This window comes from Indicator indicator, chromosome 6, assembly GCF_027791375.1.
Source record: "Indicator indicator isolate 239-I01 chromosome 6, UM_Iind_1.1, whole genome shotgun sequence".
Taxonomy (NCBI): domain Eukaryota; kingdom Metazoa; phylum Chordata; class Aves; order Piciformes; family Indicatoridae; genus Indicator; species Indicator indicator.
Window position 1 is genome coordinate 12,241,647 of NC_072015.1, and position 24,290 is coordinate 12,265,936.

Below are 24,290 nucleotides of genomic sequence, written 5' to 3' on the forward strand. Positions count from 1 at the left end.
GAATGACTTCCCTGCTCCTGCTGGCCACAAGAAGCAATGAATGTAAATTCTTTTCCATCCTCTTAACCAGAAAATTGTGATTCAGATGGAAGTTCAATCTGGAAAATAAGTTACTGCATCCAAACACCTTACACACAGGAAAATATAAAGCCAGTGTCTTTCTCTTTCTTCTTAAATCTGGAGAAAATATTTATTGGCAAAACCCAGAGGTCACTGAAATTGCTTGGCTTCTTGCTTGCTGTGTCAGATGCCTCCCTGCTTGGCCTTTGAACAAGATGTGACCCTTATCAGGCGAGATGACTTCTGAGATCAGAATGCAATTCCATACAGACTCACAGTCAGCTTTTGGACAGTAACTTTTGGTCATTGCTAAGCCCAATAGATTTGAATCAATCTCCTAAAAAAAGCTTTATATTAAAAACAAATATTGATCTCTTTGAAGGTCCAGAGAGGTTCTCCTCCCCTTCTTCTCTGCCTAGGGAGACCACACCAGGAATACTGTGTCCAGTTTTGTGCTCCCCAATTTAGGAGAAACAGGGATCTGCTGGAGATGAGGATGATTGCTGGAATTGAACATCTGTTCTATGAAGAAAGACTGAGAGATCTGGGATTGTTTAGTCTTGAGAAGATAAGGCTGAGAAGGGATCTTATCAATGTCCATAAATATCTGAGAGGTGGGTGTCAAGATGACAGTGCCCATCTCTTTTGGGTGGTGCCCAGTGATAGGACAAGGAGCAATGGGTACAAGGAGGTTCCACCTCAACATGAGGAGACACTTATTTACAGTGAGGGTGACAGAGCACTGGAACAGGCTGCCCAGAGAGGTGGTGGAGATTTTCAAAACCTCTGGAGACTTTCAAAACCCGCCTGGATGTGTTTCTGTGTGGCCTGCCCTAGGTGATCCTGTTTGGGCAACGGGTTTGGACTTGATGATCGCTGGAGATCCCTTGCAACCCCTAACATTCTATGATTTGCTGAAGCAGTAAACACCAGAGTTCAAAAATGGATTATGTGATTGGTTGTAGCTCTACTGCTGAATCTCTGTGTGTATGTGTGTGTGTGTATGTCCCACAGTCATTAGTCTGTTGTTTTTTAGCCCTAGTGTTTAGTGAGAAATCTCCTGTCTGTCAAGGAATGACTGTTTCTAAGACTGCAGAGAAAGATATACAGGTAGAATGTGGGAGTGGCATGAATTCTCTGCAGTAGTGGGATGACCCCTCCAACACTGTTGACTTCAGTTTTTTGGAAGTACTTGAGTCAGATACTCAATCCTAGAAATTGCTGATGCAGATAGCTGAACTTTGAACTGTGGCCAGCAGACTATTTTTCCAAGGATCTCCCTTGGATCTCCCCCACCTCTGTTAGACTGCATACCTAGCAGCACTTGGAGAACCACTTTGTTTCATTTCACTTATGTCTGTTGCTTATTGTGTAGCCACATACTTTAGAATGGAGGCAAATAAACCATCAGCTTTGTTTAGTTGTGTTAATTTTGGTTTGTAATTGTGGGATTGTTGGCATTGACTGTAAATCCTTACAGCTGGGAAAAGTGTAGTGGTAGAAATATCTCCTTTTTTAATGACATACTTCCAAATGTTTATTGTTTCAAAACCAAGGCAACAAATAAGAGTTTTCCTTAAATCTTCTTTTCATCTTTGCTTCCTTCCTATTTCCTTACTACTTGATATTTTCCTTTAACTACTTCTTTTACTGCTAGGCCATAAGCACTGTGTAGTCCAATGTATTTTACAGTCATCCAGGAATGATGGCTTAGGAATTTTGCCACAGCCTTGCATCAGGTACTGGGGTCTGCATATGAGTTTGACTCTGAAGCTTAGTTCCACTGTAGTTTGTTATGATCTTTTGTGATAATTAGAATAGGCACAAGAAGAGGTAAGAGGATACAAGTAATACACCAAAGTGTAAAATGCAGAGGATGTTTTGTGGTTTTGGAGTTTTGGAGTTTGGAGTTTTATGGCTCTGTTTAGTAAGTACAATAGATGTGCCTAATTTTGTTCATCTCAGTGCACAGAATGAACATTGTGGGTGCAGCAGTGCATTGTAATTTAAATGTTGTGGCAGAGAATTTTTTTAAAACAATATAGTTACTGGCAGAAATATGTTTAAAATACATGACACCCTATGGAATAAGAGTTTAAATTTTTGGACTTGATTTTGGGACTTGTATTAGCATTATACTTGGGTACATGTAATGCAGTGGCTTTACTTAATTTTAGTTATATATATATATATGTGACTGTGGTGACAAATTAGGAGTTTAACACGGCAGTAATATTAACTGTGCCTCAAGTTCTCCTGAGAATAGAAGGGGAACATACTTTGTAAAAATTGCCCTCAATGCAGAAGCACTTTTAACCAAACTTTAAAGCTGACTAGAAAAATCAAAGTGTGTGTAAATCCCTAAAGTAGGTACTACTTAAAATGATTTTCTATATCTTTCCAACAAGGGGAGACATTTGCTAGACAAAATTTATAGAGCACTATTTCAGCATTGGTAATCTTGTGTAATTAAAGCCAAGACTCTTTGTGGGTCATTCCACTTTCTGATCAGTGTTGTTCATACATGCCATAAAACATGAAAACAAAATTTAAAATATTTTACTTTTAAAATTTTTTAAAATCTATTTTATTTATACATTTTAGTGTGTATCCACACACGTGTGTATTGTCTTCTCTTAGTTTCAATGTTAGGGTCTGCACAACTTTTATGTATGTATGTTGAGAGTCCAAGGTTTCTGTCTCACATGGCAAAAAGTGATTTTAATTCTGTATTCTCCCATGGGTGTTTGCCAGTGATCCCTGGAGAGTTAACATTAATTAGAAATTAACAAGGAATAGTGGTACTTCCCCTGGAGGATTTTTTGAGCACAAATTTAAGATGAAAGAAAATGAAAAGCTGTGTTACTGCTACTTATTTGGATTATTTCCTTACCTCTTTAGGAGAGTAAATGATCGTCAAATACTTGGTAAATGCCTGAACTAAACCCTTAGGAAATTTGTTGGTATTTTGAGTGTTAACTTCTTTGAAGCGTTTTGCTTAAATTTACCTAGTTTCATATCTCTGACTTTGTATTAATCCCACTCAGGACATATCATCTAAACAGAATATAGGTTAAACTTTACTGTTTAATTTTCAGTAATTTTTGCCTGTCTTATAATCTGGACAGTTCTAAATACAAGCTGGTTAAGAAACAGGATTGTTCCTCTGTTCAGTACATACCTAATTCAGCACATCTGCTCTAAACGTGGTATCAGGTCATACCAGCTGCATGTTATCAACTTCTAGTTTCAAACCTGAAGCAGAGTGACTATGTATGAAAAATAAGGCATTAAAGAAATTTGAGCTGTGGGCATAAAAACAATTCATGCCAATTGAAACAGTACCCAAACTATGGATGCACAATAAAAATCAGGAATACAGACATAAAGAAAATGTTACATATAATGAAGAGAAGTTTACATCTGTGGCTTAATTCAAAATCCTGTAGGCACAGTAAACAAAATTTATATTGAATGATGTAATTTTACCATTATTTGTGCATTTTCCTCTCCAAACCACTCTAGATTTATGACATAGCTTACCACCTCCTCACTGGCAGAACAGGGGAGCAGGAATTGGGAGTTGTGGTCAGTTAATAACACATAGTTTCTACCACTCTCTCCTTCTCAGAGGGAGGACACCTCACACTCTTCCCCTGCTCCAGCATGGGGTCCCTTCCATTGGGAGACAGTCCACCACAAACTTCTCAAACAGGAGTCCTTCCCATGGACTACAGTTCTTCACAGACTGCTCCAGCATGGGTCCTTTCCACGTGGTGTGGTCCTTCACGGATGGGCTGCTCCAGCATCTCTCTGAGGGTCACAGACCCTGCTGGCAAACCTGTGTGGGCTCCTCTTTCCATGGGTTCTGACAGGAGCTTGCTCCAGTTCAGTCTTCCAGTGGGTTCACAACCTCTTTTGGGCACATCCACCTGCTCTACTGCGGGGTCCCCTGTGGACTTCAGGTGAATATCTGCTCCACTGTTAACCTCAATGGGCTGCAGGCAGACAGCTTGCCTCATCATAGTCTTCACCATGGGCTGCAGGGGAATCTCTGTTCCAGCATTTGAAGCACGTCCTTCCCCTGCTTCTTCACTGACCTTGGTGTCTTCAGAGTTATTTCTCTCACACAGTCCTTTCTCTAGCTGCAGCAGCTGTTCTGCAGGGTTTTCTTTCCCCCCCTACTTAAGTTATCACAGAGGTGCTACCACCATCTCTCATGGGCTCAACCTTGGCCAGCAGTGAGTTGGAGTGGGATGGCATTGGCTTTGTCAGATATAGAGGAAGCTTCTAGCGACTTCTTATGGAAGTGCCCTGACTGCCACAACCTGGCTATGTAAGCCCAGTATACCTGTCTGTGGAAAGAAAGTCCTTGCTGTCATTTATTATTACCTACTTTGGTGAACAGACCTGTTAGTGCTTTCCAGAGTGTTTCAGAGTGCTGTACAAAGGGAACATCTGAGTTGTCTGGGTTTTGTCTTTAAAATATGTTAAAATTTAATATAAAATGGGACATGATGGTGTTAAGATTTACATTCTTGTTTGGTTTGTGTCTTCACTATTCTATAGAGTTACATGATAGAAAGTCAGAACATGATTTTGTGTTGTCGACAGCCTAAGATTACTTAGTCATACTTTTTACAGAATGCTGAATTATTTGAGGTATTTTGAGGACTTTCATGATTACAAGACTAGCAGAAGCTGAAGTCTGTCTTTTAACATATGTTTTCACAAAATACAGCTTTTACTTGACAGTATTAAAGTGAATCACAGTAATTATCACATTAAATGAGATAATCTTCTCATGTTTTCATTAATAATGCAAATAAGCTCTTTTTTTTTTTTTTAATTTCCTGAGGAAAGTGTTGAGATAATTCTTTAGCCCAAAAACTTTGTTTCATTAATTGAACTAAATGTGGATTCAAACACTGTGATTATGAATCAATAGTGGCTGGAAATTTTTTTCATTCTTTTTTTTGGTAATATGGCATCTGTAGGGGACATGCTGTGCGGGGCTCTTGTCCCTTGCATAGGGCTTGCACAGGAGTTAATTATTCTTTCAGTGTGGCTTCTGGTTAAGTTAGAGCATTGTACTTTCATTAAGTCTGTCACAAACCTTGTTTCACATTCACTTTAAATCCTCTTCTAATGCATTTGATTAATTCTTTTTATTAGTTTACCCTTCCATTTTTTTTAATTTCTGGCCTGAGGTTTGTCTTCTGACATCCTGGGTTGTTTTTAACTCAAAACAAGAATGTAATTTCTGACCTGGTATAGATTTGACTTTTCCTGTTTGCCTCAAAGTGTGTAATGGGGTTTTTTTAAGTTTTGTGGTGCACATTCCTTTATAAATAAATAAACTGCTTTACTTTCTGACTGAAAAGCACACTGCCTATCTTTCTGATAATTGAGCCCTGAGCCAGAAACTTGAAATAACATTGCCAGAGTTACTTTCTTCCTAAATTCTGTGGGTTTGGGGTTTCCGTCAAATCGCAGTCCAAGTTAATTTAGCTAAATTTTGCAGCTTAAGCCTGCTCCAGTAGTAGCACATGAGTGAGAAGTTTGTCAGCAGTTCTTTTCGGGAGGTTTCTTCATCCTGCAAGTTTTAATACGATTCTCTGATTAGAATGCTGGGAACCAGCAAAAAAAAATAAATAAAAAAAGCCAGGCATTTGCTTCATCTCTCAGTCTTGATATCAGAGTGTGCTCTCCTTGTTTCTATAATTGTGTCTTTAGTGATATAAATTTTCCACTTCTTTTCTTTATCAGATCTATTGCATTTGATATTCCTGTCTGAGGACATCACTGATGTCCTTTTATGTCTTCAGAAGTTTTCAGTTCCATTCCATCTTGTGTATAAACTTTCATAAGTATTGCTTTGTCAACTTTTACCATTTCTTTTGGGATTTCCTAAGATTTGCCATTTCCTCAACATAAAACTGATGCCAGTTTTTGGGTTTTGCTCCATTTGTTCTTATTTCCTTTTCACTAATGATCATCCTGCTTAATCTTTAAATTGTGGGAACCTCAGTCACTGTATTTTATCTCTGTGTATGCCATGTCCTCCTGACTTGCCATTTCAAGATACAAGAAAATCTGTTTTCAATCTTCAGATGTTGCTCCTGTGCTTTAAATCAGGTTGGTTAACCCAGCTGGTAGCAATCTTTTCTCTTATGTAATTATATATAGTCATATATGAAAAAACACATTATTCTTCTCTGCTACATCTTTATTAATCTTCACTGCTGTGAAATTTACCTGAAAGCTTTATTCCAAAATACAATTTTCACACATCACCTATTCCAATCTTAATGGTTTAGTGATGCCCAAAGAGCTTTGTTGCCATAGTTGGAATGTTGTGTTATATTTGACCTTCATAAAATATAGTTTTCATTTTGTCTTTGATGTTTATTCAGTGATAACAGTATATTGTTGATTTTGTGCTAATTCTCTTTTAACCTTCAATCGTAGTCAAGTGAAAGAGTCAACTGCTCACAGTGTCAGATTTCCTTAATAATTATTTCCCCACAATATGAGCTTGCTAACTTCAAAAGATGCCTTTTCCACCTATTTTACTTGTTTAAAATGTGGAAACACATTTACATTGAGTCTGCTCCACTGCACAATGGGGGAAATATGACAGATACAAGCCAAAAGTATTTCAGGTGCCCACATTCCAGTTATCTGTTTAAATAGCTGGGGCACATTGATTTATCTTTTCGACATTTCTAAATTTTATTTGGACTTTAGATCTGCTTGGGGGGGGCACAAAAAGATAGAAGGCAATCTTTCCTCATATTGATGTACACTATTGCTCTTAAGTTTGTCTGAAATCTTTTTTGGTCATCCCATTAAGGACCATGAGGCAGCAAACCTACTGCTCAAATGATTTTGAGAGTTGAGGCTGCATACAGCCTGTCAGAGTCCTTCAAAAAAAAAGCACCTTGAACTTATATGTGTTTAGCAGGCCTTCATTGTATTTAAACTTTTTGAATGAGACAAAATATTCTGTTGTCCTGCTGACAAAGTTGTAAACTAGGTAGCTGTAATTGTTAAGGCATTTGCAACTTAGTGACACATTGAAAGTGAAATCATTCACTGAACTAAACAGAGAAAATGATAAAAGCATCCCTGAGGCAGCAATGTCTGTTACAGTGTATTGTTTTGTCATTGACTAACAGTCTACATTTAAATACACCTTTTTTCGCTTCCTGATTTCCATACAAAGTTCTGTATGTGTATTTCTGTTTGTATGTTTGCATCTGAGCATTCTTCTTCAAAACTTCAAGGAATGCACATATTAATTACTTCCGTTATGCTCACAGTACTAAACTGATTTTGACATGTACAAAGAAATGTGCTTGAATTGCTGATAATTCTAGATGTAGAAAACTTTTCAATGTGCCTGAGAACCTGGACACAGACTGAGAGAGTTGGGGCTAATTAATCTGGAGAGGAGAAGGCTCTGAGGAGACCTTATTGTGGCCTTTCAGTACCTGAAGGGGGCCTACAAGAAAGCTGGGGAGGGACTTTTTAGGATGTCGGGTAGTGATAGGGCTTAGGGGGAATGGAGCAAGACTAGAAGTGGGTAGATTCAGATTGGATGTTAGGAGGAATTTCTTCACTGTGAGGGTGGTGAGACACTGGAACAGGTTGCCCAGGGAGGTGGTAAAAGCCCCATCCCTGAAAGTTTTTAAGGCCAGGCTGGATGCAGCTCTAAACAACCTGACATAGTGTGAGGTGTCCCTGCCCATGGCAGGCAGTTGGAACTAGATGATCCTTGGGGTCCCTTCCAGTCCTGACAATTCTATGATTCTAATGTGGTTAGTTTGGGCTATCTTTCTGAAAGGAGACCTTGGAGATTTTAGAGTTGTTTTCCTGATGATTTTACTTTTTCTGCCCAGTGACCCCAACAGCATAGGAGAGTAATCCTGTTCCTCCATTTGAAAGTGAAGCCACAGTATTTTGTTCTAAATTATGTTTTATTAACTGATACTTAAATTCTGTTATTATGAGCTGATCCTGTGTAACAGAGTCTTATATACTCTGAACTCAACTTCTGTTGATGTACCTGACAACAAAACAGATGCTTCTCACAGTCATTCTGCAGCCTTGCAATTAGCTGAATGAATTGCACTTGCTTGTAATGATTGATACTGTTTCTGATGCGATTTATTTAAATTGAGGTTGCTATCAGAACATGAATGAGATGAGACACAGTGATCTACAGAGAGTTTTTGTTGTGTGCTATCACTCCAGTGATGTCCAGCACCTTCTGTATATTGCTCCAATTATTTTTTTTACACAAGCAATTCTTTATGCACACTAGTTTTGGAAAATCAGCTTCATAATGTCTTCAAAGTAGTTATTCTCTGTTTCCTAGTGATCCAAGTTATGTTGCATATCGTATTTTCATTTGTAAAGCACATTGAGTTCTTTAAAGTTAACCTCATGGGGTTTGACTTAATGAGAAAGTAGCAACATTTCAGGCTAGGGAGTCTGAAATGTTACCTCAAAAAATGTCATTCTGAGACCACATAGGATTGTGTTTCAAGCACATCACAAAGTTTGAACATTTTCTTCAGAGTTTTAAGACTGCATTGTTACCTTTGCGTTTTAGCATGGAATAAAACTGAAAAACTTTCAAATTACTTAACAGGAGCTTTGATTCTTTATGGAGTGGGTAGGGTGTGTATGAGGGATTTTGAGCCAAATACTGCACTTGCTCTTGCAACTGAGAAATTTATTGTTATTTAAATTTGCTTTTCATACTGCTTATACGAGCCATACTTCCCTACACAACCCTAGTTTCATATGATCATTTATAAATATTACTCCTTAAGGAAAAAAAAAAATAGTGATAGTAAAAGTTTTTGACTTACCACACACTCCTTTCAAGATCCCTTCCAGATCAAGTTGTAATGGAAATATCCAGTCCCCTATATGCTCTGTGCAGCTGTTAATCCTGATGACTCTCTGGGGCTCAGGTATTTGGTCTGCAATTACATCTCTGAGTCAGGACGCAGAATTACAGCTACCATAACATCACTATCCAAAATGCTGTTCTCTTGTGATATTATTCTATTCTTAATTTAAAAATCCATCCTCTTAAATGCCAAATTAACTTTGTACACCATTAGTCTTTGCTTTCATACTCAGACATTTAAAGCCTGTTGTTTTCAGAAGCAGTTATGTTCTATGCTCATATGCAGGAAGCATCTCTGAAAATCAGACCTTTTGCATTTTATGAGGGATACTGCCTCTGAAAAAATCATATTTAGGAATGTATAGCAATGGACAGCAACAACTGCCTGGTGTAAAACTTCTGTGTTACAATAAGAGTACATGAATTGTATTTTAAATGTCTCTGGCTAACATTCAGGAAAAACTATTTACAGTTGCTAAAACCTTGCTCCTGCCTGCCTCTTTGTCTTTCTTGAATCTGTGGTTCTGATATTTAATTATAACAACACTTCTTGTAAGTACTGTGTTGATAAACATGTAGCATGTAAGTGGCTGTGTTTTGGATCATCAACAATTGTGGTATTTCATTAAGTACTTTGAAAACGGAGCAGAGATTATGTTAAATTTAGTGCACATCATGTGTGTGTTGTTAACCACAGTTTCCTTCACAACCACAACCCTTCCCATGTAGATGTTTGCAACTGCAAAAATTATCATATAATGATTTCTCTCAGAGGAATAGGACCACAAAAAATACCCATCCAAATTGTTCACACAGCTTATGATGTGAGAGAATTGCATCTCTTTTAAACATGTCAGCAACTGGCAGGGGGCAACCGTCATGAGCTGAGCATGTTTTCCTCAAAATCTGCTTTGCTTTAATCACTGTCCTTTCAGGAGTCGTTCTGTCTTTCCCTGTGCTGCAGAAATTCTTAATATCCATGAGCCTGAACCAAAACCTTGGAATGAAACATCTGGCCCAATGACAGTTTTAGTTAAGACTCCAGTGGGACCTTATATCTGCTTTCTGATACCTGAAGGGATCCTACAGGAAGGTTGGAGAGGGATTTTTCATAATGATGTCTAGCAATAAGACAAGGGGGAATGGTTTTAAGCTGAGGGAGAGTGGATTTAGACTCAGTCTTAGGAAGATGTTCTTCGGTACAAGCATGGTGAGACTCTGGAATAGGTTGCCCAGGGAGGTTGTGGATGCTTCCTCCCCAGGGATGTTCAAGGCCAGGCTGAATGAGGCTTAGAGGTGACCCTGCCCATGACAGAGTGGTTGGAGTAGATGATCTCTAAAGTCCCTTCCAACCAAAGCTATTCTATTTTTCTTCCATTCTTGGTTCTGCTTCATATAAGAGATCTTAAAGTCTCTGTTAAAGTCTTCCAACTTGTCATACTACTACACTTTTGACAGCTTCTTCTGTTCACCCCTACACTAAATTGCTATGACCAGTCTTTGAAACATGCTTGGCCTTGTTTTTGTTGCCAGTTCTAGTTTATTTTCTAAAACTTCAGCTAGCCAGTGTGTTTCTGCAGAAAGTCATTCACTTCCATCGGCTTCATACCTTAAGGGGATGTAATTTAATATGAAGAGGGCTATTGCTCCCCAACTATTTAATATCCAGTGGAAGTCAGCTGCAAAGTCCTTGACTTTTTCAGATGGCTCTCTGCTCAGCTTTATTTTTCAGATGGCATATCAATTCTTTGGTCTTCTCTCATGACAGTTATGTTTTTCTGAATTTTTCTTCAGTAATTCCTTAGAAAGAGGCAGATGCTGATACCAATATTCTGGCAATCCCAGGCTTCTCCTGTGAAGCAGGTAGAGTGGGACTCCACATAGTGGTTGTATCGCTGTGGAGGAGAGAATTTATTTTATTCATCTTTTATTTGGCAGTTTCTGTTTCCCCATAGCAGAGGAAAGCAGTAGTATGAACCCTCTTTTCCTGAATTTAACAGTGGTCACAAGGGATTTTCACCAGTTTCCTGTCCCTGGTCAGCCTGCTTTCAAAATCGACAGATGTCTTAAATGTAGTGTATTGTAATGGTTTTGGGTGTAACATTTCTCTAGGTGTGGAAAGTTTACCAATACTGTATTTGTGTTTTCTTACAAATAAATGTCATTGGCATGTCTCTCTCTTGTGTAAGGTCCATCACATTTTGGTACCCGGTTACTAGAAAACAAATGAACCCAAACCTGAAGGAAAAATGGAAAAAGGCAGACCATCTATCTAAATTCTATAAATACATTAAAATATTTTTATCTGTCTGTATTGTTAAATGCTTTCATCACCTCTCTCAGAAAGGATACCTTAAAAAGGTCAAAGTGACGGTGAAGTCTAACAGAGATTATCAGAGGTATGTCAGATCCATCACACAAAGGAAATCGGGGACTTTCAGTCTGGAAAAGCACTAATTGAGAGGGACTGGAAGAGAGGTCAATAAAATCATGAAGAAGAGTACCGAGAAGGTGAATGGAGTCGTTACTGGTCTCTCCTAGCATAACAATTAGGGATGTCAAATGGAATTAGTAAGTGGCAGGCTCAGAGGATTCTTACTTTGTTTTCTTTTTTTTTTTTCCTTGCTACTGATGATAATATGGAGGGGTTTAGATTCAAGGGTAAACTGGACAAGTTAAGGGAGAAGTATATCACAGGCTCCTGGCTGCAGAAATACCTCTTTGACAAAATCCAGTTGTTGGAGTGAGAAAGGAGTTCTGGGGCCTCTGCATCTTAAATGCTTCCCTGGGCTTTTGCTGCTGTCCATTGCTAGTAGTAGAGTACTGAACTTAGGTGGACCTGTGCTCTGATCTCTCTTACCTTCGAAGTCCCCAAAACATTACAGGATTGTAGATTGCAGAGAGTGAAAAACACAAGTTCAGAAAGATGATTTTTTCCCAATTCTTTTTTTAATTAGCATTTCTTCATGGAGCACTGATTGCAATTTTTTCATTTGGTTTCATCATGCCAAAAAGGCATGTTAATTATTTTGTTTTATATGCCTGCTTTCTGTGTCAGAGTGAAGAGCTAAATGACTGTCACTGAAACAGACATGGATGGGTCCTCAGAGCCCAAGATGTTCAGTATTGGTAATAAGCATTGTGTCAGTCTGAGAAAAAGTATGTCATGTTCTCAGCTACTCATGGCTGACATCCTATTATTTCTGACCAGCCTGACAGTTCTGATGTTAAACAGTGGAGGGTCACAGAAAAATTAGTGTACTTTCATGGCTCCTTTAGTGCAGCAAACATTAAGTCAGTTCCCAAGAACAGTTCTCTAGTGCAACCCTTAATAAATTCAAACTGTATTTTTAGTGATGACCTTTAGTAATGCGAGCCTTGATCCATTGAGATGCTGTTCACTTTTGATGCATCTCCAAATCCCTTTTTTATGCATTTTAAATCAACACACGCTTATTCTGAATTTATGCGTGTGGATAGATGGAGAGATGTAATTTAAACACATCTGTTCAAATATGCATTTCAGATCAACTTGGTGCCGGTTCTCATAATACGGCTGAGTTTTTGACGGGTATTATATCCCTAAAGTACACAGCAGATGGTATTTATTAGAGATTGAATGGAAATGAAGTTTAAGGATGTTGAGCTTTTTGTCTTTAAGTCGCTCATTTTTTAATCATAAAACAATGATGATCTGGTGCTATAAATCTGTAATGAAGTTCTGTAAAATGTTTAAATTTTATGGGAAGAGTAGAACACCTTATATTTGAATAAAGCTAATCCAAGCCTTAACTGTTTGTTCTTTTAAGAAAATTAATAATGGCAAGTATTATAATGTTTCTTATAAAACATTTGTGCTGCATCCAGTAGGAACTCCAGCAACCTTCACTGTAATTGTTTGAAGGGAGTAAAACTGGTTGTACTTTAATCCTCAGGCAGTGAGCCATGCTAATTATGAACTACACTTTTTATCTAGGTCACTATTCACCAATAACAAGGACAGACCCAGTTTCTTCTCGCACAGAGTCCTCCATAACTGTGCCTTCTCAGATTCAGTTCTGGAAATCAGGTCTCTTAGCTGCCTTCAGGTGTCATTCAGCCCAGTTTTTAAAGCTCTTTTGGGTGCAAGAGGTAGGCTTAAAAAAAAGAAGAGTCACAAAAAATACCCATTGTCACTCTCAGTTAAAGTGAGAGCTGTTGGACTGTGCATCTTGATCACTGTTACTCTTCTGTAGCCTTCTTAAGGTTTCTTGCATCAAACCCAATAATGGCTTCAAAGTCCAAAACCAGCATCTTAAGCTGGACTTACAAATCAGTCAAACGTGGTTGCAGATCACAAAGCTCAGGTGTAATGTATTCCCTATGGGAATCACCACTGTGAGCACCATCAGTGCTTTGTAAGGTGTGGAATGCAAACAGCAGAATGCCCATGATGCCTGTATCTGTCGAGCTAGGCTTAATGTGCAGTTTCTGCTACCCTTGAAATCTGAAGTGTTTCACTGTGAACCACCTCCAAGATTTATGGTCTTAACAACTACTCTCCCATGTGTGTATGTGCATACACCCTTCTTCAGGGAAATCTGCAAAGATACTCTGAAGCCATGCCCTGGAGGTTTCTCTGTGGTCATGTCTGGGTTTTGTTTGTCTCTTTGGGTCTTTTTTAACAAAACCCCAATGTATAAACAATATGGCATTACAATTTCTGTGTCTGGTTTCTTGTGTTTTAGGCATCAGTTTCAGAGAGAGAGGATCCAAGCCATGAAAACAATTTATTTTTTTAAGCCTTAAAATTATGCCTTTTACACACATAAACAAAATATTACTTAAACATCTGCTAGTATTCAGTGTTTCAGCAGTCAAGTGAAATTAAACGAGGAACACAACTTACAAATTAAGCCATTATAGAATTTTACAAGCAGTAACAACAAAGTTATATTCACTTTGATGCAGGCAGACTGCAAGGTGAAGGAGAACTGATTTGTGAAACAACCTGGAGCTGTGTTAGGCAGTAATAAAGTACAGTTTAAATATTTGAAATAATATAATTGCTTTGCGGTGGGAACTCGTACATGAATAAAAGATGTTAGCAGGTATCCTACCAGGGTAGAATCTTATGCTATTGTACTTGACAGGAACATGGGCACCATAAACAGGCCTAAATTTGCTAAAAGTAATCAGTACAGAAGGTCTGAATAACTAATATGCAAAAAGGTTTAAAAATATTATTAAAAAATATTTATTGTCCTACACTGAATACTAGCAACTTTCTTTTTTAGAGAGTGAGGCCACAGCTTTCATCCTTTTCTCATGGTATGTGATTGTATCTAATGCTATTGGATGTAGGGTTTTTTCAATACAGTTTATTACAGCTTTAACAGAAATTCAATCATAACAGATTAAATTCATCTTTGCAATTGGCTCAATCTAATGGACAGTTTGATAGAAGCAAACATAAGGTCTCTCAGGCTTAAACAAAGCTTGAAGTCAAATATATTAAAACTAACTATAGAAGAGTGGAATTGGATACTGATTTTACATTATTTCTTTTAGTGAGGTCTGACTCCCTGGCCATGCTCACTCCAATGTCCTGTCATCTATCTGTTCTTTTAGACTCTATTGTAGTCTGTGAAATGTCTGTTCTGTCTTGCTACTTATACTTAATAGAATCACAGAATGTTAGGGGTTGGAAAGGACCTCAAAAGATCATCTAATCCAACCCCCATGTCAGAGCAGGATCACCTACAGCAGGCGCATTAAATAACCGATGGTCATCCTTCTGTCCACCAGAACCCCCAGCTCCCTTTCTTCTACACTGCTCTCCAACAGGTCAGTCTCCAACTTATACTAGTACATCAGGTTGTTCCTTCCCAGATGCAAGACCCTGCTGTTGTCCTTGTATTTCATTAAATTTCTCCCTGTCCAACTCTCCAGCCTGTCTAGGTCTCATTGAATGCCAGCACAGCCTTCTGGTGTGTCAGGCACTCTTCCCAGTTTTGTGTCATCAGCAAACTTGCTGACAGTGCACTCTGTGCCCTCATCCAGGTTGTTAATGAATATACTGAATATAATGAATACTGGTCCCCTGAAGGACTCCACTAGATACTGGCCTCCAACTAGACTCTGTCCCATTGACCACAACTCTCTGACTTCTTTCCTTCAACCAGCTCACAATCCACCCTGCTACACCCTCCAACCATCCAGACCATACTTCCTCAGTTTAGCTGCAAGGATGCTGTGGGAGGCAGTGTCAAATACTATACTGAAATCAAGATAAACCACATCCACTGCTCTACCATCATCTATCCAGCTGGTTATGTCCTCATAAAAGACTATCAGGTTGGTCAAACATGACTTCCTCTTGAAAAACCATGTTGACTGCTCCCAATGACCTTCTTATCCTTGCTATGCCCAGAGACTGGGCTGAGGATAAGTTGTTCCATCATTTTTCCAGGGACAGAGATGAGGCTGACTGGTCTATAGTTACCTGGATCCTCTTTGTTTCCCTTTTTGAAGACTGGAGTGATGTTTGCTTTTCTCCAGTCCTCAGGCACCTCTTCCGTTCCCCACAACTTACCAAAGGTGATGGAGAGTGGCCTAGCAATGACTTCTACCAACTGTCTCAGCACCCACAAGTGCATCCCGTCAGGCCCCATGGATTTATGGATGTCCAGACTGCTTAACTGATCCCAGTCTTCATCAACCAAAGCAAACTCATCCTTTTTCATGACTTACTCTGGGCCCCCCCCTGAGGACAGTCTCCAGCAGTTCTTCTATTGCTGAATTTTATGGTGGTATTTTAAATGTCTTCTTGAGAAGTTGTGGTTAGATCTTCCGTGCATATCCTACATTTAGCTGCAAAATCTCCTGCTCTTTGTCCTGATAAGTTCAATATCATTATATGTCTAGAGCAACTAAACACTGGAAAAGGAAATGGCAGCGTTAAATAGAATTTCACATAAGAATTAATAACAGAAGTTCTGTGGTGAAGATGATAGCACTGCTTGTTTTTTTACATCAGTTTCTTAACTGTTAATGTTCATGGTATATTGAGCTGCGTTTGGGTAAGCAGTGTTACCAAATGATAGTTTATATCTAGTTGTGGGGCTTGCTCTGTTATAATTTAAAAGGCTTCAGACAGCAATGTTCATTGTCGTTGAACTGAGGTACTTTTCAGTTCTATTCCATGTGTAGATCAGTTGAGCAATTGATAGGAGGGTTTAAAAGAGCTCTTTTTTCTACCACAGACGTTTTGAACTTGTATATCCTGGACTTCTTTTAAACACATCTGGAAAAGATTGCTAAGAAAAACATTGTCAGTGGATATCCATTTATTAAAGTCTGCACATCCATTGCATAATTTAGGGTAAATGATAAACTGAAAAAGAGAGGAAACCTCCTGCTTCAGAAGTTGATCTTCAGGTTTGCTTCCCTAATTCCAGACACTTAAATTAGAAGTGTATTGTGCTGTGCTCCCTTCATAATCCAGAGATAAGTGCAGGATGGTTTCGAATCAGAAGTAGGCTGAATCCCTTCCTGAAAGTGTGGGGATCTTCCCATGGCTTCATTCACAGGTTAATCTCCATATAGTCAAGAGAGAGGCAGCGTGAAGTTTCATGTTGTTACTAGCCTTTGAAAGAGGCAGTGCTTCCAGCTGTTTCTCTTGTGCTAGCTCCAGTTCCTGCAACTCCTCAGTGAGCAAGTCAGAAATCCCACAAGACTCGGCCTTGTACAGAAAAGAAACAGGGAAGGAAAGGGGCTTCTGGACAACTGTCCATGTGTGTGGCCATGGGGAAGATACAGACATCACCTTCATCACCAACACAAAATGGCACATGAAATGCCTGTTAGGTTCTATAAATATGCTTAAAGACCAGCTCTTACATACCTTCAAATTATTTCATCCATTCATCCATTCATTCGTTTGCAGCTTCCCTAAATGGGCATATACTGCAGAAAGGTTCTAAAATGTAAAATAATATATGAGGCTGAAATAACACACAAGGCTGAAACAACATTTGAGAGAAGACTGGTTTTATTTTTACAAGAATTCCACTTTTTTTTCCCCCCTAACATTTTCAATGCAAAGTTCTAATTTAGGAATCAAGAAGTTGCTTAGATCATCACATTTTTTGTTTTGACCTTAGTTACTCTACAGTTTCAGGCAGTTCTGGTACTTTAAGAAGAAGATAAGAGTGTTTTAAATTTATTCGTAAAGGTACTTATTCTAATCCAGTATTTTCTTATAGTGGAAGGGGTGGATGTGGGGGAACACAGTTCAGAGTGATTTGGTGTCTTTAAGTCACTGCTGGATTTACATGTTAATTGCTGAAAGGGAAGTGGGAAGAATATGTGATCATGCAGAAGAATTTCAAGTGGTCACATGAGTAGGTGAAGGTGCTGATGAATTTTAGCTCCTTTACATAATTTCTTCCTTGAGTATGCATTTGGTTTTTAATGATTATTGCTAAAGGACATGTTTTCTGTAACTCAAGCCACATGAAACGATCCATGTGACCCCTGAATCCTAGCTAGTTTCATAGTTTTGCTACTAGTTTCCTCGGACAAAATAGAAGGCTTTTTACCATTTTATTTGTGGCAGCTTGACACTTATTTCTCCTTCCTAAATCAAATGGTCAAGAATTTTGACATGCTCTCCCAACACCTTCCACCAAGAGTTCTGTCACTTCCCTCTGTTGGCGAATTGGTCTGTGGTAACTGTCACTGTGATATCTGCTATACTTCCCTGTTACTGCTGGTCAAGGTTCTGTTTTCTGTGACACTGGTAACTAAGCCCCCTGGGCACAAAAGAGCAGAAAACTTGCCACCATGAGTGCATGCCTGCACTGCTTACTGGTTAGTGATCTGCAACAGAGGTGCCTGGGTAAACAGAGCTCCAGGAATTATCTAGCTGTAGTAGCAGAGAGCTCACCTCAGACTGATTTATTCTTCAGGATTTGTTTAGACCTTACTCAGCGGTGAAGAGGCAGTTCTTAGGGATGCAGTTGCTCATACCATGTTCTTTGTTTACCCACAACTTTACTTCCAGGTATCAGCCACTCCTCTGGGAGGTGGAACACATTTTTTTTTTTTCTCTGACCCAAGAGGCTGAGTTGGTTCTTCTTCAGGTACAGTGTAAGATGGTGCATTTCTTCTGTGTCCTGGCGAGCATATTTTTTCCTTCTTTCTGTGAGGTTTTGGCTATCTGTCTCTTCAGCATTTGTTCATGATCATTTCTAGGTGTGCTGGTCCTTACAGCCTCACACCCAAATGGACACCTCTTTATTGTAAGATGAAATAGGTGCTTCTATTTGGATGACCAGAATGGCACAGGGCGATGATGATGTACTGCTTGTCTGGCTCAGGATAACAGAGCATGAATCTGCTGGAGTAGATGACAGAGACTTATTTATAGAGAGGGAGATAAAGGAGAGAACACTGAGGGACATTAAGTATTAGAGCTGTATTATCTTATACATAGCATTGATTATTCCTCAATTATTGATCTTTTTTTTTTCTGAAATTCCACTGTTGTAAAGTATTCCAATTGAGAATCCACTTGGGACTCTGCTTTTACTTGGTTTCTAAAGCTAAATGAATGGAGACAATAGTATATCTTCAGCAAAAAATATCTTGCAAGATTTATGCATGCAACCTTCCCAGATGTTTGTCAGGATTATGAGGGTTTAAATTGACTGTCAAATTTTAAGTCATTTTATGCTCAAAAGTATTGTAACAGACTGACCACCTTAGTTAGCTGGGTTATAAGGAGCATCAAGACTTCTGTATGTTTGAAGCAACTTCCTACTTTTTGAACATACTTCTGTCTTTCTTGAGGACCACTGCATGTTCTTGGTTCACTGAACAATGTCTTGTGGAGCTTCTCTACTGACCCTAGGAAACATTTGCTGCAATTGAATTTTCAGGCTTACTGTAAGTGCACTTACGTAATAAATGTTACAAAAGGCTTACTGAAGATGTTTAGCAGTTTTTTCCTTTGTTTACTTCAGAACAGATAAAACTGCACTTCGTGTTAAAAAACGTTTTAATATTGGCTGATACACAAGAATTGTTCTTGTGTAATTTTGCATATTTCATAGCTGGACAATTTTTTAAACATCATCTGAATCTACACAGTAAGGAATTTGGTGCTGCTTTCTTTCAGACTGTCAGAGCAAAGGTCTCTAATTTTTAGCTGTATATGTGGTTTATATTTTTCCACAATTATTTCTTTTTGCTGTCTTTTTTTCATTAAGAAATTATGTTTCACATCTGGAACTAATTGTACTTATTTTTGTTCATCAGTACTTTCAGAAGGGCTGAGAGCATGATGTTTGTCAGTAACTGGATTTTATTGAGTGAAATCTGTTGCTTTTTCTCCCCTTTCTGAAACTACTTTTTAAGCAATATAATCAACAGTAGTATAAAAATGCACCATGCAGTGTCATATTCTAGGCAGTCATACTGGATTGAACTGTAATTAATTGCTCTTGCTGAATACACCGTGGTCCTTACTCTCTTTTCATACTCTAGCTTTTCTTTGTATGTAATAACTCCATACAGGAAGAAATCTAATTACTAAGATAATTAACACCTTATCACCAAATGGAGTTCAGACATTTTTAGATATTATGAATTTTTAAAATAAGTAATTTCCTTTTAACTGAGTGACAACTGGTGTTATGGAGAAAAAGAGCATATTTTATTGTATCTAGCTTGATTGGACCTTATAATTCATGTTGCTATAGAAACAAGCAAACCTTTATAAAAGATGGTATTACTACTACCATTGGTAATAAATGCTTTGACTGTTGCCAATAGTGTCATTAAAATGGATAAAATAACTTCATTATAATGGTTTTGTCAAAAGTAATGAATGTTCTGTTCACGTTCTGGGAAATGGCAGCTGATGTTATGTGATATTGATTTATAAATTAATGTAAATTTTTATTCCATAAGCTTACTATTACTGCACAAGATACTTGTGATATGAACAAAATCACAGTGCAGAATACAGTGCTCCTCTGTTCACTGGGTCCTTAAAGGTGAATAATTTTGTTGTTACTTGATATCAAGCAGAACTTCATATCTTGCAGTTTGTCTGTCTTAAGAAGGCACTGGTAATTGAGGCTGTTTGGTCAATAGCTCTAGGGATTTTTGTTCTTCTCTGCAATATTCTGCTTGTTTCCCACTTACAATTATTGAACCAAGTCCTTGAAAATGTTCAGTTGTATACTAGTTTTGATTTGTCACTCAAATACCATGTTTTAGCTTAATTGAAAGAATGTGTTTGGGGTTTTTTTTTGGTGTTTGGGTTTTTTGTGTTGTTTCGAGGGGTTTTTTTTGTTTGCTGGGTTTTTTTTTTTTTTGTTTTGTTTTGTTTTGGGGGTTTTTTTGGTGAGGATTTTTCATAAGGAAGAGGTGAAAAAATATTTTAATAATAGAATGTCTAATAAATTCCAGTGCACCTAACTATAAAGGTATAAAGGAGGCCAAGACATTTGCTTTAATATAAGGTCATTGGCAATAATAAAATTTTTTAAAAATTAATTTTAAAAAAGTCACAAAAAATACTGACTACCAGGTACTGTTTGTATGAAGGCTGCTATGGTGAATATAAGCTCTGCATGCTCTAATATTGCACCTAATCAAATTACTAAGCACAATATTCTCTGCTTCCCCTTTCTTGAGTCTTGATGACAGATTCTCCTGTTCTGGTAAAGCTCAGTGTTGCAGGAAGCTTTTGTTTTAGCTGTTTGAACTTGAGTTCTTTATCCACTGTAACCACAGCATTATTTTTACTGTGGTAGCATACTGTCTAATAACAAATAATAGTTCTCTTTGCCCATTCAAATGCTTTGTAAATGTCATTTGTATTGCATGAATTTGTATTTATAGTTCTGATGAGGGGAAGAGAAGCCTTCCAGACGTTTCTTTAGGGTAGAGACAGACTTGGAGAACTCCTTCTTAAGCTCAGGTATGAGCTTTGCTTGTGGGAGTGGGTTTTGTGCCATTCACCCCTAAAAGAATCTGTCTCAGCTACTAAAAACTGTAGAATTATTTGGGTTGAAAGGGATCTCTGAAGTCATCTCATCTATTCCCCCTGCTTGAAACAGGGCCAGCTTTAAGCCAGATATCACCAATATCTTTATAGAGTTCTTGCTTTTCCTCATAAATCATATTTTCTTCAGTTCCTCATTGTTACTGATAGCATAGAATTAAGCCTGTGTTTTAGAAGCAGTCCCATCTCTATCAGTAGGAAGTACTGAGTGCTTCTGAGCACTTAGTTTCTGCCTCTCTGCAGAAGAGGTTTGTCATTATTCCCACTTCACACAAGCAGGCTGAATATAAAACAGTGCTGTGGTTTCACAGTTTCTTGTTGGGCAGTGTTCACCCAGCTGGCTAGTGTCAGATTTATAAAACTGAGTTCACATCTCCTGAGTCCCATAGAGTGCTCTGTCAATACTGTGCAGTAATCTCTTGGTTGACAACTAGGACTCATTTTTTCTGAGCCATGTCACAGAATCACGGAAGGATTGACGTTGGAAGTGATCTCTTGAGGTCATTTTCTTCACCCCCCCACCCTGCTCAAGCAGGGCCTCCTAGAACCAATTGCCCAGGACCACATCCAGGCAGCTTTTGAATATCTCCAAGGAGGGAAATTCTACAACATCCCTGAGGCAACATGTGCCCTTGCTTAGTCACCCTCAGTAAAAAGTGTTTCCTGTTGAGGACCACACCACCTGAGCCCCCATGCCCTTGTCTACTGCCCCCTGAGCTCTGTAGTCACTTTTAATACTGTTCAGGTTTCCCCTCACAGTACCATTTGTGCCTCCATGTAATAACAGCAGGGAATAGTAGTCAAAGGGCCAGATGAGCCCTACAACATCCTGGACCCTGGCCGTTGGCAGACAGCAAACATCTCTAGATGTTTGGTCAGGTTGACAGATGGGTGTCTGTGTCTCCCACACCGGTAGTCTTGCATGGTTTAGGGCTTAGGTGGACCAGATGCTTTGCTTGTCAACACACCTTGCTCCTCTCCACCTTTCAGGGAGACAAGATCCTTTTTTTTTGGTGTCAGAAGCCACCAGCTTGCGTCCTTTCTCTGCTCCAGAGGTTTCACTTCCCTTGGTAGTGGAGTTCACACCAACTGCTTCTCTACTGCAGATGGGAGCTGAGGTTCTTCAAGCTGTTGAGTTGCAAAGAAAATCCTATCTCCCTTTCATCTTCTCTGATGCTGTGCAATTCAGTGCCTGTGCCTTTGGAAACTTAGGTATTTTGTTTTCCTTTTTAACCAGGCATAGGCTGATTTTATGGAGTACTGAGTTAGAGATTAACATGTCACTAAGAGATATCTGACAGGCTCCAAAGCCAATTTTGTTCAAAATTACTGGGTTATATGGCATTCCAGTCCCTTCTTTTGGACAGCCTGTTCTGCTTTGACAGCAGCATTATAAAACATGAGATAGTTTACAAATTCTAGTTGTAAATTTTGTGGATTAAGCAATCAGAACTCAAGAAATTTATAAACTCTGCTATCATCTAGAATTTTGAACGAAGGAAGAGTTGGTCCAGATGTCTTCACTCCTCTGTTGCAATCCTGTACCATATATATGTATATTATAATCCAATATTTGCTGCGATATCTTCACTGTTCCATGTGCTCTTGGCTGAGAACCAAATGTGTTTTTCATTACCAAGCAATGGTGTTAAAATCTCATAGGATCATTTTAGCTCTCCATTTCTGTGGATAAAGTTGAAGAGTTATAAGTCTACGTACACCAGCTTTTAGGGGAGCAAGACTTTTACATGTCCTTAGTTCAGTGTTCCTTTCTACTTTCTTTACAGAGTGCCTGGAATAACAATTGCTACAGACATCATCTGTGGTTTTCCAGGAGAGACAGATGAAGATTTTCAAGAAACAATGAAACTTGTAGAACAGTACAGGTTTCCCAGCTTGTTTATTAATCAATTTTACCCACGCCCAGGAACTCCGGCTGCGAAAATGCATCAAGTTCCAGCTGCAGTGGTAAGATCCATTTTCTTGTGCCACTGTATACAGTATACAGTCTTTAAATATGTAAAGCATGTACATGAAAATTCAGATTTTCTGCATGACTTTGCTACTGTTAAAGGTGGGTTTTTTCAGTCCAGTAAGTGAAGTGATTGTTGAATTGCCTTTACAGGTTAGTCAGATAACTGAATGCATTTTCATATATAAATTGCTGTTCAGATTGATAGAAAGGGTAAAATTTGGGTTTTACTAGTCAGGTCTTCTTTGCATCAGCTTATTGCTGATTGAGTGCCAAGAGTTGGTTCATTACACTTTGTTTTCGCTTTTTTACCATTTTAAGACCTTTATGACTCTAGCAATCTCAAGCTCATTGTGGATAATTATCATAGAATCATAGAATCAGTCAGGTTTGGAAAGGACCAAAAGGATCAACCCCCCTGCCATGGGCAGGGACACCTCACACTAGATCAGGCTGGCCAGAGCCTCATCCAGCCTGACCTTAAACACCTCCAGGGATGGGGCTTCCACCCTGGGCAACCCATTCCAGGCTCTCACCACTCTCATGGTGAAGAACTTCTTCCTCACGTCCAGCCTGAATCTCCCCACTTCCAGCTTTGTTCCATTCCCCCTAGTCCTGTCACTACCTGATAGCCTAAAAAGTCTCTCCCCAGCTTTCTTGTAGGCCCCCTTCAGATACTGGAAGGCCACAATAAGGTCACCTCAGAGCCTTCTTCTCTCCAGACTGAACAGCCCCAACTCTTTCAGCCTCTCCTCATAGGAGAGGTGCTCCAGCCCTCTGATCATCCTGGTGGCCCTTCTCTGGACATGTTCCAGCACGTCCAGATCCCTCTTGTAACAGGGGCTCCAGAACTGGACACAGTACTCCAGGTGAGGTCTCCCCAGAGCAGAGTAGAGGGGGAGAATCACCTCCCTCGACCTGCTGGCCACACTTCTCCTGATGCAGCCCAGGATCTGGTTGGCTTTCTGGGCTGCAAGTGCGCACTAATTATGCAAAGTATTAATAATGGAACAGTGAAAATTTCTGATTTAGTTATCAGATATCAAACTTGCATCTTCTTCTCAACACTCGCCTTGTACAATGCTTATAAACTCTGCTTCCTTCAGTCTGCATGTTAAAGGCCATGGATAAAACTAGCATTTAATCATTCAGTTTTCAGGTCTTTTCTTTCTTTTTGTTTTTTTTTTTTTTGAATGAGAAGTATAACCCTTCCTGACTATCAACATGCCCATCTCAAAATTTCCATATGAAAAGCAGCCTGTGGATGGCTATAA

The 24,290-nt window shown here is 38.9% G+C and overlaps 1 protein-coding gene across 1 annotated transcript in view; it reads left to right on the forward strand.

The window, feature by feature from the left end:
- Positions 1-24,290, forward strand: part of CDKAL1 (CDK5 regulatory subunit associated protein 1 like 1) — a 415,443-nt gene that overhangs the window by 276,287 nt on the left and 114,866 nt on the right. The window contains exon 10 of the mRNA XM_054381757.1: positions 22,832-23,012. Coding sequence (XP_054237732.1) covers positions 22,832-23,012 — 181 coding nt within the window. The remainder of the gene's footprint in view (positions 1-22,831; positions 23,013-24,290) is intronic.